The sequence below is a fragment of the Ptychodera flava genome, chromosome 2 (genome assembly GCF_041260155.1).
Source record: "Ptychodera flava strain L36383 chromosome 2, AS_Pfla_20210202, whole genome shotgun sequence".
Lineage (NCBI taxonomy): Eukaryota > Metazoa > Hemichordata > Enteropneusta > Ptychoderidae > Ptychodera > Ptychodera flava.
The window spans coordinates 32,036,579-32,050,332 of record NC_091929.1 but is presented as its reverse complement, the minus strand read 5'-3'; the positions used below and the strand labels follow the sequence as shown (position 1 = coordinate 32,050,332).

Here is a 13,754-nt window from a genome sequence, read left to right as displayed (position 1 = left end):
ATGTACGCCAACCCGATGGCCCGAGGCCAGCTATTTTCTGTCATGCCAGGCCAGTAACTCGTGAAAGACGGCCCTGCTGTTCCTAAAGAAGTGAGCCAGTACGCAGTAACTATCCCTATACGTAAAGAAGCCGAACGATTTGCAAAACGTGAAATTCGCAAATAAAAAGTTTTCCGTGTTGGCACATATTTCAAGCCGCACCTGTAGTTCTCTATGTTAGAAATATTTGTTTAGAAATAAAACGTTTTATGCGTACCAGTTGCTGCGAAAACGAGCCCTGCCACTCCTTGACATGTTCTGCCACTCCAATGACCAAGCTAACCGAGTGGCAAAGGGTACGGATTCGCAGCAAGCGTACCAGTAGCTCTGCATGGCAGGGCTATGTGTTTACCGGCGTTATACGGCCTCCGTATACCGGTAAACACACAGCCCTGCCATGCAGAGCTAGCGTACCAGGTACTCATAAAATTGCAAAATAATATCGGGCGAGTTGGTATCGGGCGAGTTGGAATCGGGCGAGTTGGTTCTGGGCGGGTTGGAAAAAGTGCGAGTTGACTGGTACCCCAAAGAGAATCCTTGTCACATGACATTTTGTTGAAAAGATTTGCTCCCATAACATTTTATCATATACCTACATTCACGTGCCTATGTAAAGCTATCGGGGAAATCGCATCCGTGCATTTTTTACGTATCACGCCCTGACCCGGTGGCCATATAACTACTTCGATTCTAGTTCCACGCGCGTTGCTATCCACAAACGTTCCATACAAGCCAGCGCGGAGAAAACGTCTGCTCGCTCAGATCGTAGTAGCACGTGCTCGACGGTGATATCGGCTAATTATTTCTAAATTCTACTGAAGTCCTGTGTATGCTTAATGCGTGCTTGTTCAGTAAAAATTACAATAAATTGACATCACGCTTTTGTCCTTACACCTCGATTTCAGCCTAGATCTTTGTTCGTCACGTACTGGTAAGCTTACATGGGTACGCATGTTGCTTTCTGCGTTTTAGAATTCTGCAGGTAAACAAAAGACGTCATTGTGAATGTCAATCGGCGACGGGAAGCGGTTATGAAAAATTGACACAAATGGCGAGGAGTGTTTGATATCGCACGGATTTTTATCTCCTAAAATGTTGAATATTATGTAAACTACGTATTTATCATTCCATATTAAAGGTATATGATAAAACCTTTACGGCCCTGATTCGGCTGTTGCGACCCTTGGCTGTACGGCGTATGGGCCCTCGCACGCTCGGGCCCTTCCACCCGGCCATACGACGACAGGCCGCAAAAGCTGTATCAGGGCCATAAAGATTATAAATAACATTTTCATGTCATCCAATTGTTCTAATGTTAGTGATAAATAAACAAATTCTAAAACCATTTGCTCACATTTCATGACTTTTATCTCGAAAAAATTAAACGTATGATTTTCCGCAAAAAAACCAAATAAGTGGGCCTAGGAACGGGCCAGAAGCTGAAGCTGTTGATAATTTTTTCAATATTTCTGTGCAACACATCAAATACAGTTTCTTGATGTCTCCCTAGAGTATCCTAAAACACAAATTATTCAGTTTGACGACGAAGCATGCATATATTTGCATATATATATATATATATATATATATATATATATATATATATATATATATATATATATATATATATATATATATATATATATATATATATATATATATATATATATATATATAATTGATTTAGAGTCCAGACTGAAAGTCATTCATGAATGATACAATGATACAAATGTTCGTGTACATATTCACAGGCTGTGTTGGCAAGATGTATACTGGAAAGTTCAACATGCTGTATAAGGAGTAACACAAGCAGTTGTATAAACTGGACAAATATATTGTTAAAGTATTCAAAGCTAACACAGCTGATGCCTTGCTACTCCAGTGTCACTGTCACTGCAGATTGCTACTGCAGTGTCACTGTCACTGCAGATTGCTACTGCAGTGTCACTGTCCCTGCAGATTGCTACTCCAGTGTCACTGTCACTGCAGATTGCTACTGCAGTGTCACTGTCCCTGCAGATCAGCAGTGATAGAGATTGCTCTGACTCTGATACACAAATGATAAAAAATGGATACGCTGTAGCTCTATAAAACATTTTTGAGCAATCTAAATGTAAAACTTGATCTTTGTGTGCTGCGCTCATTAATTAACTCATCGCTTTTGCATTGCCCGAAAGGTTGAGTGATCAGAGGGTAAAAATATTTAAGATTTGTGTATGTTATGGTATGACTGTTGGTACTCCTTGCTACAGAGTAAGTTGGAAGAACAGAGTAAGGTGTTGTTTGTGTGTGTGTGTTGTCTCTTCCAGGGAAGGAGAATGCATTTTGACACGTTTTCTCTTTCAGGAAAACTTCGTTTTGTATTGTGTACTTACCGTAATTATTGTTGTTGATGACAAATTCATTCTAGTCCGGATTTGAATTCAATTTTGAACAATAATAATGCTGACTGTACACATATGGCTGCGCTAGACTTTTCACCACACGTCAGGGAGCAGAACAAGAAACTGCATTATATTGCCATGCCATGTCCGTCTCTTTTTGATTGGTTGAGCTGAACCATGTGACTGACAACAAAATACACAGTTATGGTCTGTTGATGTGCCCGTGAATATGAATAATATCGTGAACATCGCAGTTCAATGTCATCCAGTTGATGTCATCCAGTTGATGTCTATGGATGTGAGAAAGTACCTGTATATTTGTTTATGCATTCTTAGCTATAAATACACAGCAGAGAATGTGTTTTCCCGTCTAATTAATTTCTCGAGACTTTTTATGTTTCTCTACCGTCTATGAGACAATCAAACGAATAATTCATATCAATCAGGGACAGTTTCGTTTCAGGTTCGCTCTTTAAGTTTCCAAATTCCTTCCATTGCCCGAACATACACTAAATATTTTCAAAATCTCCATGGCCTTATTTATTTAACGACAGAAGGAACCCATTTTACATTGTGGTTACAAAACGGTATTCATAGAGACATCGGCATTTTGATGGCTAGTTGAGCGAGGTTTGGCAAACGATTTTATAATCCCCATGTCACTTATCCGCCCCTTTCCAAAGATTCTTATGAACACAGCCTGTAAGTTTTGATTTTTTCAAAAATATAGTTTTAATGTCGACTACATTACATTTTCTTCTCTCTAGAAGGTAATGTGATCGATATTATTAAACTTGTCATCTCACCCTGTACATGTGAAGACTGCATCACTACTGCTGATGAGTGAAATCTGTTCAAACGTTAACAATAACAATGCATTCGGCATGTAGGCCTATAGAGTTACTTTGTAAAGAAGCTATATATACTTTCAATATGTTTGGGGAAATAGAACAAGAGATTACGGTTGAAATATAATGAATGATTCTCAGTACAAAGTGTGGAAAACGATATCGTCAAACTCTTCTCCCACATCGCAGTAGTTCAACGTTGGGCACACAAGCACTGGAAACTTAGTTGCAGGTACAAGTACAAGTATGTATGTCATGTTTAAAGCTACAGGATAACCATAATGGACAATGGAATATCGACATCGTATATCAATGTTTTAAGATTAACAACAACCTTTGAAGTCAATTGGGGTCTAATCTTGTGTTCACATGACATCTTATATCAGCCTTTACTTTTTCACCGCACCTAAATTATCTCCGAACATAGTAAATCATAATCTAATATCTCATGGTAGAGAGCTGGGCCACATGTTGCACTGTTGCGTTTTTTAAGGGAATTTGTTAAAATATGCGGGGTTTATTGCAAATCGCGCATCCTGGATATAACACTGCTATACAGAAACTAATTCTGTGTATTTGTTGACAATGGAAAATACAGACATATCTTCTATACCAGAGATTATTGTTAAAGGCAATACTGTACTCAGTATTCACTTCCAGTATCAACACAAATTGTATTTGAATATATAAACAACTGAATTGCAGTACAGACTAGTACTAGCTGTGTATGATATAGATTTTTGACAAGCCGGAAAATACTTGATTTACTGGCTTAGGGACCGTTCAGTTTTTACAGCCGGGGCGGGGGCGGCAAAATCCAGGGGGGTCATCGTAATTTTGGAATCCTCGAAGGGGGGTCATCGCTTTTTCACTGGTAGGAAAGGGGGGTCACCACATTTTCAAAAACATAATACCTACAATAAAGTTCACTTTACAGATTTTATGCCATGGCCACGATTGACCCTCTTTACCGGCGGGCCACCTTCGGCAGCCCACTACAATAAATATACTTTATGTATTACCCATGACCCTCGTAACCGGCAGATGCCTTTAGCGGCCCACTCCAATTAGGTTTACTTCATGCTATGGCCATGATCGACCCTCTTTACCGGCGGGCAACCTTTTATGGTCCACTAAATTAAAGTTGACTTTACATAATGGACCATGACCCTCTTAACCAGAGGGCTGCCTTTGGCGAACCACTCCAATAAAGTTTACTTTATACAATGTCTATGGAAATGAAGTTAAAATTGCCTTACAGTCGTCCTAATTAACAGACGTTTGCATGGATGTGGCTGAGAAGTTTGTGCACTGGCATCTCTGCTACACGAATAGCGTGTGTTGTGTAATGAGTTCAAATCCAACCATGCGGGCAAATTTGACATATGGGTTTTGGTTATTTTTCGGCGGGGGGTCATAAAATTTTATCAGGGTGGGGGGGTCATCTTTTTTTCACAAAAAATGTAGGGGGGTCTATATTATTTTGAACATCGGCGACAAGATTTTGCCCCCCCCCCCCAAGACCGTAAAAACTGAACGGTCCCTTATAATGCAAATATGAAAATCTTTTAGATGTATGATGATTTATTTTTCGCAGCCTGGTGCGGGGTTCTTGATCAAGTTTGATCAAATAGAGGGGGATGTGATGTTTTTCAGGTTTTGAAGATTGATTATAAATTTAAAATCTCAATCGTGATTGCTCAAGCCCATCCTCCTAGTGTTTGTAAATGCAGCCTTGCGGTATGCCGCGGTATACAGCGGTGTGAAACACAAATTGCCTTTGTACAAAGCGCCCCCAACGGATGTTTCAAAGTTCAGTTGTTGAGAGGCGTGGTTGAGAGGTCAAAAGTTCATACCAAAGCTCGGTGGAATCGTACTCAACACAGCTGCTAACTGTAGATGTAGCCGCTTGCCCCGGCATTTCTGGAATAACTGTGGTTTTACGGAATCTCAGATTTGAATTTTACGTCCCTCTGAAATATTTTTTCGCAGCAACATTCGTACTCTAAAGATGGAAATAATGAACAAGGACTGTCCTCTTTCGGATTTTGAGCCCTGTGAAAGATCGAACTGCAATGGCGGCAGTGGCACTGGAAGTGCACTCAATAACAACTGTGGCGTTCCACAAGCCTGTCAAGGTATGATCTATGTGAAGCGAATGTGAAACACCCGTATATACGGTATAGTACACAGTCGCTTTCGGTCAGGTACACGGTGGACGGCCCCGTGACCCAGTAAGAGGTTTTGTTTCAGGGTCACCGCGTTAGCCCTGCGTACAGGTCTTGTGTTCCCGGAGTTTATACGGCGTGGAGGCCATATAACGCCGGGAACCGAAGACCTGTACGCAGGCCTAGGTCAAATATAGACGCGCCGTATAAACACATACTTTCTGCAGATCCGTAATTAATTCCCGACGGACGCCACCTCAGGTGATACGGGGCAAATCACAGGAGCTCCTTAGCTGGATAGTCTGCTTAGAACTGTATTTAGGTTGTAGCACTTGGCGGGCATAGCGACTACGGGATCGATAGATCGAGTCGAAAATCGATCTACTTAGCAGACTATGGACGCCTGTGGGGCAAATGTGGGGTGGTGGGGGTGGGGCTAGACCGTGTTTACCGTGAAACTATGGGTTGGGTAATTGCCTCATAATCCCCTCTCCCCCCCCCCCCCCCAGTCACTGACATGACTAAGCGCAGAATTTAGGAATGTATTGTCCCACACATTTGGGCAGGGAAATGAGGGGGCTTTACTTGATTTAGGTTGGGATTTTCCAGATTATCTTGCCCAAGGGGGTGGGGCATTTGACAAATTTTGTAAGACATTCCCAAATCCCCCACTATTCCCCGAGGTTGGGGTGGGGAGTTACATTGACTACTGCATAAACGGCCACTCCCTGACTGTTTCTATTGATTCCCAAAAACAAACGGTCAGGGAGTGGCACTGGCTCTGCATGCTGAAGGCAAAAGATGGCAGAGAGACCCTAGACTAGGCTGTGTAATTCTGTTTAGGACTCTAACCACGTGAGGCCATACTGTAGCTCGAAGTTTTGCTTGGGTATTTTTGGTGGACGGTAATACATCACTTCAGCTATTGAGGCCACAGCCCCGGCATGCAGGGCTTCATTGATACACTGAGACATAATGCAGGACTAAAGAATGGTGGACACACCACCTGATAGGGATTGGTTGAGTGGCCTTCATAAGTTACTAACAATATTAAAACATGATTGTGTTGTGTCCTCTAATTTCCAGTCTTGCCCTTACATGATACAGCGAAAGTATTTAGTTGTCCATGTTATCAATTAAAAATTGGACAGTGTCACTATAGTTTTATTAAATAGTGCAGTATTTTTGTATTGGTCAGTCATTGAATAAGTTACAAAACTATGTTTAAAAAGTTTTAATGTTTACAGGGATGTGATGAAAGAGTGTGCCCAAAGTGCGTTGATACTGTAATCACATTGACTTTACTGAACATTGTTGAAATTTGTTGAAACGCATTTGAGCTGGAGCACGTTGTTATGGTGTGTATAATTTCATGATTGTGACTTTATCTGCAGTGTTCTCCCCAGGCCATTTTAGCGTAGCGGTGCCGCTACGCTTTCGCCTCTCCCCGCTACGCTTTGATTCTCCCCGCTACGCTTTAAAATATTCCCGCCATCCTTTAGTTCACACGCTAGCGTTCTGCGTAGCTACCAGCTGTTGCATGCATTGTCTACACATTAGCGCTCACTGCAACTTTCAACTTGGTGAAAGAGTGGAAGGTGTGAAGTATGGTATGCGTCCGATAACTTGTCCTTAAGTGTTGAGAGGAACGTTAAAACAATAGAAGAATCGGCTGGGTTGTTCACAAGTTTTCATTCTACAACGACTATTACGACCAACAAAGACCTTTTAGTCGGTATACATCGAGGACAAGTCCCGGGGACAAGTACTCACAGAGTTAGGCGGTGTAGCCACAGGCGCTCCTTAGCTTGGTAGTCTGCTAAGTAGATCGATTTTCGGATCGATCTATTGATCCCGTAGTCGATATGCCCGCCACTGCAACCTAAATACTCACAAGGTGTGCAACACAATCACTCAAAAAACACACCACCCGATTTGTCAACTGGCCGTGCGCTCGCACAAAACATTCAGAACTACACTCTCTATACCTAGTTGGATCACAAATTTAACCATCTCGTCAAAAATCATGCCGATGAATGTGTTACTCGCGTCATCTTGAAGAAATCGGCCGTGTTTTGAGACCAAGCGAGTTGAAATGCTGCCTGCAGAACGATTCTACCATATGACGTCATTTTTTCCACTGCTGATTGGTTCAACTATACTATACCAGTGACATGTTGCCATGACCTTTGTTTTGGCCGTTGATTAGCCAATCAGTATTGGAATAAATTACATCATATGGTAGAATCGTTCTGCAGGCCATATTTCACTGCACTTGGTCTCAAAACACGGCCGATTTCTTCAAGATGACGCGAGTAACACATTCATCTGCGTGATTTTTGAGGAGATGGTTAAATTTGTGATCCAACTAGGTATATGAGAGTGCAGTTCTGAATGTTTTGTGCGAGCGCACGGCCAGTTTACAAATCGGGTGGTGTGTTTTTGAGTGACTGTGTTGCACACCTTGTGAGTATTTAGGTTGCAGTGGCGGGCATATCGACTACGGGATCAATAGATCGATCCGAAAATCGATCTACTTAGCAGACTACCCAGCTAAGGAGCGCCTGTGGGTGTAGCACTAGCGGGGCCTGTGATCACATTCCCATGCTTTGATCAACGAAATGGACCGCAAAAGAAACAAAAGAAGCAGTTGACTAGTGAGGTTGATTATGATTTTACAACGATAATCTTTTTTTTTGTCCGAGTACGATCACGATCGCGATCGAGTTCACATTGCATAAATTCCAATATGGCGGCGGCCATGTTGGCCGACGTGTTTATAACGTGTTGACATTGATCCTGGCGTCGCGTGTGGTTCCACTCCGACACGTTCTCTGAAAGATTTTACACCTGATTTTCGAGTGATTCTAGTCGTACTTAGTTCATGTCTTGTGATCATCTTGGTGGTATTTTTAAAATCAAGAATCGAACGACGATGTTCAGTGGCACTGGTAGTTACGCGGGGGGGGGGGGGGGGGGGGGGGGGGGGGGGGGGGGGGGGGGGGGGGGGGGGGGGGGGGGGGGGGGGGGGGGGCTGTTGGTTGAAATTGATCCCCGCGATGAAACATTATTCGCGGTGTTTGTCGTTCAAAAATGATATAAAACTCAATTACATTTCTTGTGTAAAGCTTAAACTTATGAATTTTCCTCTTTGTTGGCAATTTTTGACAATTTTATTAGCAATATATGTATTAATGAAACTCCAATCAGAGTCCGACGAACCATTTCTTGCTTCAATCTGAACTTGCTGTTACTGTTTGAATCTTCGATTTTATTTGCAATTGTACTATACTGTGATGATTTATTTAAGTGTAATAAAGAGTTTCCATGATGTTCAAATTGCATACTTGTATGTTACCATTGCATTTTGTTGTGAGTGTACATGAATCCCGGGACATGAATGCGTGGGTGCATGTGCAAGCTTACATCCATATGCAAATATAAATTAATGATATGCAAATGATTATGCAAATTAGCCGCTACGCTTTTGCTTGATCCTGGGGAGAACACTGTCTGACTATTTTTCTTGTTTCAGTCAAGGAATATCATAGATTGGCTGTTAATGTTAATCTATGGCTTCTTAACTCTAACATAGAAACATTTTGTATTTCTTTCAGAGTGTTGTTCAATTTTCAAATCTCTAAAACGTTTCGACAAAATGCATGAGCTTGTGAAACCATTAGAGACACTGACTGAAAAGCTGTATCAAGAATATCAAGACGATACATTATCAATGAAAGGTAAGGTTCTGTTACACAGGGCAGATGTCAAGTTTTGTTTGGTATGGTATGTATGAGTGTGTGTGTGTGTATGTGAGTGTGGATCTGGCACTAATGTGCCACATGGCAAACATGTCTACATCATGTTGTTTTTCAACCCAATCTTATAATATGGCTGACATTTTGTTATGCTATGATCTGCTGCATCTACATAATTCATAGATATTACTGCAACTTGACTATGATTGTAACAGTGTTTTGGGGTAAATGTGAATATGTCTGGTGTCAAATGAATTACTTAAGAAAGGATTCGCTAAATCCTAACAAAGTACAGCTGAACTGTTGTCTTACCTAAATTTCATGCGTTAATGAAAATACAAATATTTGTGTGTGCGTTGGCACACTACTTATTTTGCTCAAGCTGTCATTAAGTTTTAACCTTTTTGCTTAGGACGAGGCTAATAATAACCAGCCCCTTGTAGAAATTTGCTGACTTTGCACTCTTTTAAGTTGGTGTTGTGTATTTAGAACTGTTTAAGGCAAAATGTACCCAGAAATGCATGTGATTGCCACCATTGTATGAAGTATGAATGCCAGAATTGATTTATGTAATTTATTAAAGTCTAGAAACAGCTTTGGGTGGTTGGTCAGCTAGGTGTGCAATGTCAAAGTGACTGTCAGACATGTTCATGACTTTTGCACAGTTTAACTTTTCATGGATCTCTGTGGATCACCCATGGTTTTAATAGCAATGCTTTCATATATGCTTATATTGTACTGTACTGTACAGCTTCATGACTTTGACTTTATTACATTTGTACCTGAACTTTGTTGATAGTCATGCTGTGCTGTGCTGTCTTTTGTGTGTTCAGTAGCTATGTATGTGCCCTTTGACCTATAATTTTTGGATTAAAGACTGCTATGATGGCTAAGCAGCTGTGCTCTTAACTAATCCAATAAATCCATGAAAAATATCCAGTTTTGTACAATATTACATGAAGTCATTTGTAGTAACATCAAAAGCCTACATCTTTCTGTCCTTAGAGTGCTTTATGGAGCCTTCCTGTTACTGCCTTATAATTATCCTACTGAACTGTTCTATATTCATCTTTCTACTAACAGATGCATCAATAATTGTACAGAGCATTATGCAAAACTGCTGTATAACATTGGAATACAGTTCCATGTCCAACCGAGAGAACAGCAACGAAGACCTGACTCCATGGTATGAGGGCAATCATATTGAACACCGATCTACATTACACAAAGATTCCTTCCATTTGATGCAGTGCCATTCTCATAATGGGGACAGCTATGACGGTGAAATCAGCACTGAGTGTGGTGAAAATTGTGGGGAAAACAGCAATGATGGAGCACATAGCTTGAACTCAAGGGCACAAGAAATTGAATGTGGAGAAAGTGCTGAGTCCTACAGCGACAACATGTATCTCAAGGGGCTTGCAGTGATCCATTCTGATCTCACACCATTCCAACACAGTGAGTGCAGTGAAACATTTATTCAGAATGACAATCATGAGATACATGAGTTGACCAACTCAAATATCAGACCATATAAATGCGAGGAGTGTGATAAAACATTCACAGACAAGAGCGGTCTTAAGAGTCATATGCTGAGCCATTCGGAGATGAGACCCCATCAATGTGGAGAGTGTGGTAAATCATTCAAAAGGAAGCACCATGTACTGAACCATATGTTGATCCATTCTGGTGTCAGACCACACAATGTAGAGAGTGTGGTAAAACATTCACATGGAAGCGCTGTCTTATAAGGCACATGTTGACCCATACTGGTACCAATCAGCATGAATGTACAAAGTGTGGTCGAAAATTCACACAAAAGTGCAGTCTTAAACGACACATGTTAATCCATTCTGGTGTCAGACCACATGAATGTTCAGAGTGTGGTAAGACATTTGCACGGAAGGAGCAATCTTAACAGCCATATGTTGACCCATACCGGTGCCAGACCGCATGAATGTGCAGAGTGTGGTAAAACATTCAAACAGAAGGGCACTCTGAACAGCCATATGTTGACCCATACCGGTACAAGACAGTATGCATGTACAAAGTGTGGTCAAAAGTTCGCACAAAAGGGCAGTCTTACAAGTCATATGTTAATCCATTCGTGCCAGACCACATGAATGTAGAGAGTGTGGTAAAACATTCACATGGAAGGGCACTCTGAACAGCCATATATGACCCATACCGGTGCCAGACCACATGAATGTACAAAGTGTGGTCAAACATTCACAGACAAGTGTAATCTTAGAAGTCATATGTTAATTCATTCTGGTGTCAGACCACATGAATGTGCAGAGTGTGGTAAAACATTCAAACAGAAGGGCACTCTGAACAGCCATATGTTGACCCATACCGGTGCCAGACCACATGAATGTACAAAGTGTGGTCAAACATTCACAGAAAGGGGCAGTCTTAAAAGACATATGTTGATCCATTCTGGTGTCAGACCACATGAATGTGCAGAGTGTGGTAAAACATTCACACAGAAGTACAGTCTTAAAATACATATGTTGATTCATTCTGGTGTCAGACCACATGAATGTGCAGAGTGTGGTAAAACATTCACAGAGAAGTGCAATCTTAAAATGCACTTGCTGACTCATTCAGAGATCAAACCTCATAAATGCGGAGAGTGTGGTGAAACATTTAAAAGGAAGGACCAGGTACTCAACCATATGTTAATCCATTCTGGTGTCAGACCACATGAATGTGCAGAGTGTGGTAAAACATTCACAGAGAAGTGCAATCTTAAAATGCACTTGCTGACTCATTCAGAGATCAAACCTCATAAATGCGGAGAGTGTGGTGAAACATTTAAAAGGAAGGACCAGGTACTCAACCATATGTTAATCCATTCTGGTGTCAGACCACATGAATGTGCAGAGTGTGGTAAAACATTCACAGAGAAGTACAATCTTAAAAGGCACTTGCTGACTCATTCAGAGATCAAACCTCATAAATGCGGAGAGTGTGGTAAAACATTTAAAAGGAAGGACAAGGTACTCAACCATATGTTAATCCATTCTGGTGTCAGACCACATGAATGTAAAGAGTGTGGTAAAACATTCACACGCAAGCACAGTCTTAAAATACATATGTTGATCCATTCTGGTGTCATACCACATGAATGTAAAGTGTGTGGTAAAACATTCACAGAGAAGGGCAGTCTTAAAAGCCATATGTTGACCCATAATGGCACCGGACAGCATGAATGTACACATTGTGGTCAAACATTCACACTAAGGTGCAATTTTACAAGACATATGTTAGTCCATTCCGGTATAAGACCACATGAATGTACAGAGTGTGGTGAAACATTCATACAGAAGTACAGTCTTAGAAAGCATATGTTGATCCATTCTGGTGTCAGACCACATGAATGTGCAGAGTGTGGTAAAACATTCACTCAGAAGTACAATCTTAAAAGGCACTTGCTGACTCATTCAGAGATCAAACCTCATAAATGCGGAGAGTGTGGTAAAACATTTAAAAGGAAGGACAAGGTACTCAACCATATGTTAATCCATTCTGGTGTCAGACCACATGAATGTAAAGAGTGTGGTAAAACATTCACGCAGAAGGGCACTCTTAACAGCCATATGTTGATCCATTCTTGTGTCTGACAGCATGAATGTGAAGAGTGTGGTAAAACATTCATAAAGAAGTTCTGTCTTAGAAGGCACATGCTGACCCATTCATAGATCAGAACCCATAAATGCAGAGTGTGTGTGTAAAACATTTAAAAGAAAGGACGAGGTTCTCAATTATACATTAATAAATTACTGTGTCAGACCACATAAATGTACACAGAAGCACTGACGTTAATAACATTTTAATGTCATCCAATTGTTCTAAGGTTAGAAATAACTAAATAAAATCTAGAATCATTTTGTCTTATTTCATGACTTTTATCTCAAAAAAAATCATACGTATGATTTTTCGTTAAAAAACCCAAACAAGTAGGCCTATTAACGGGTAGCTGTGGGTCCATAGCTGTGGTGTTTTCACACAGCATGAATGACTCATTCATTATGATTTTAACCCCAGGGTTAAAATCAAGTCAAAACCAGCCCGTAAAAGGCAGGAATCCCGTCTGAAAACACCACAGCTGTGGACCCACAGCTAATTAACGGGCAGAAGCTTTAGCTGTTGATAATTTTTTTCAACATTTCTGTGCAATATATAAAGTACAGTTTCTTTCTGTCTCCCTTGAGTAAGCTGAAACACATAAAACACACAATATTCAATTCGTCGACAAATTATCTATCTATATATCTATATCTATCTATCTATCTATCTATCTATCTATCTATCTATCTATCTATCTATCTATCTATATATATATATATATATATATATATATATATATATATATATATATATATATATATATATATATACCGGTGTATATATATAACAAAATTACTTCAAGTACAAAGTAATGGTATCTGTTACTTAAGTTTCATGCATCCTGCAATCATCAGACAGATGAAAGTAATACTAGCTCAACACTCTTATATATGTTACAGTTGTATGAAAAATATGGCCAGTATA

The 13,754-nt window shown here is 40.5% G+C and overlaps 2 protein-coding genes across 3 annotated transcripts; both read left to right on the top strand.

Moving 5' to 3' along the window:
- Positions 1 to 5,142: 5,142 nt before the first annotated feature.
- LOC139147939 (gastrula zinc finger protein XlCGF7.1-like) lies at positions 5,143 to 10,948 on the top strand. Of its 2 annotated transcripts, XM_070719178.1 has the most exons (3): positions 5,143 to 5,409; positions 9,057 to 9,179; positions 10,281 to 10,948. In XM_070719178.1, the coding sequence occupies exons 1-3, from the start codon at positions 5,283 to 5,285 to the stop codon at positions 10,946 to 10,948; spliced, it is 918 nt and encodes a 305-aa protein (XP_070575279.1). In that variant the 5' UTR covers positions 5,143 to 5,282. The 2 variants fall into 2 exon arrangements, with proteins under 2 accessions (XP_070575279.1, XP_070575289.1); XM_070719188.1 differs by lacking the exon at positions 9,057 to 9,179.
- A 399-nt stretch (positions 10,949 to 11,347) lies between these two features.
- Positions 11,348 to 12,823, top strand: LOC139149837 (zinc finger protein 84-like). The gene has a single exon (XM_070721838.1). It carries the CDS (start codon positions 11,348 to 11,350, stop codon positions 12,821 to 12,823), a length of 1,476 nt encoding a protein of 491 aa, XP_070577939.1.
- The last annotated feature ends 931 nt before the right edge of the window (positions 12,824 to 13,754 follow it).

Coding starts and splice junctions, on each gene's coding strand:
- LOC139147939 (XM_070719178.1), top strand. CDS start 5,283: ATGGAAATAATGAACAAGGACTGTCCTCTTTCGGATTTTGAGCCCTGT. Junction 5,410..9,056: donor CGTTCCACAAGCCTGTCAAG/GTATGATCTATG, acceptor TATTTCTTTCAG/AGTGTTGTTCAATTTTCAAA. Junction 9,180..10,280: donor CGATACATTATCAATGAAAG/GTAAGGTTCTGT, acceptor TTCTACTAACAG/ATGCATCAATAATTGTACAG.
- LOC139149837 (XM_070721838.1), top strand. CDS start 11,348: ATGGAAGGGCACTCTGAACAGCCATATATGACCCATACCGGTGCCAGA.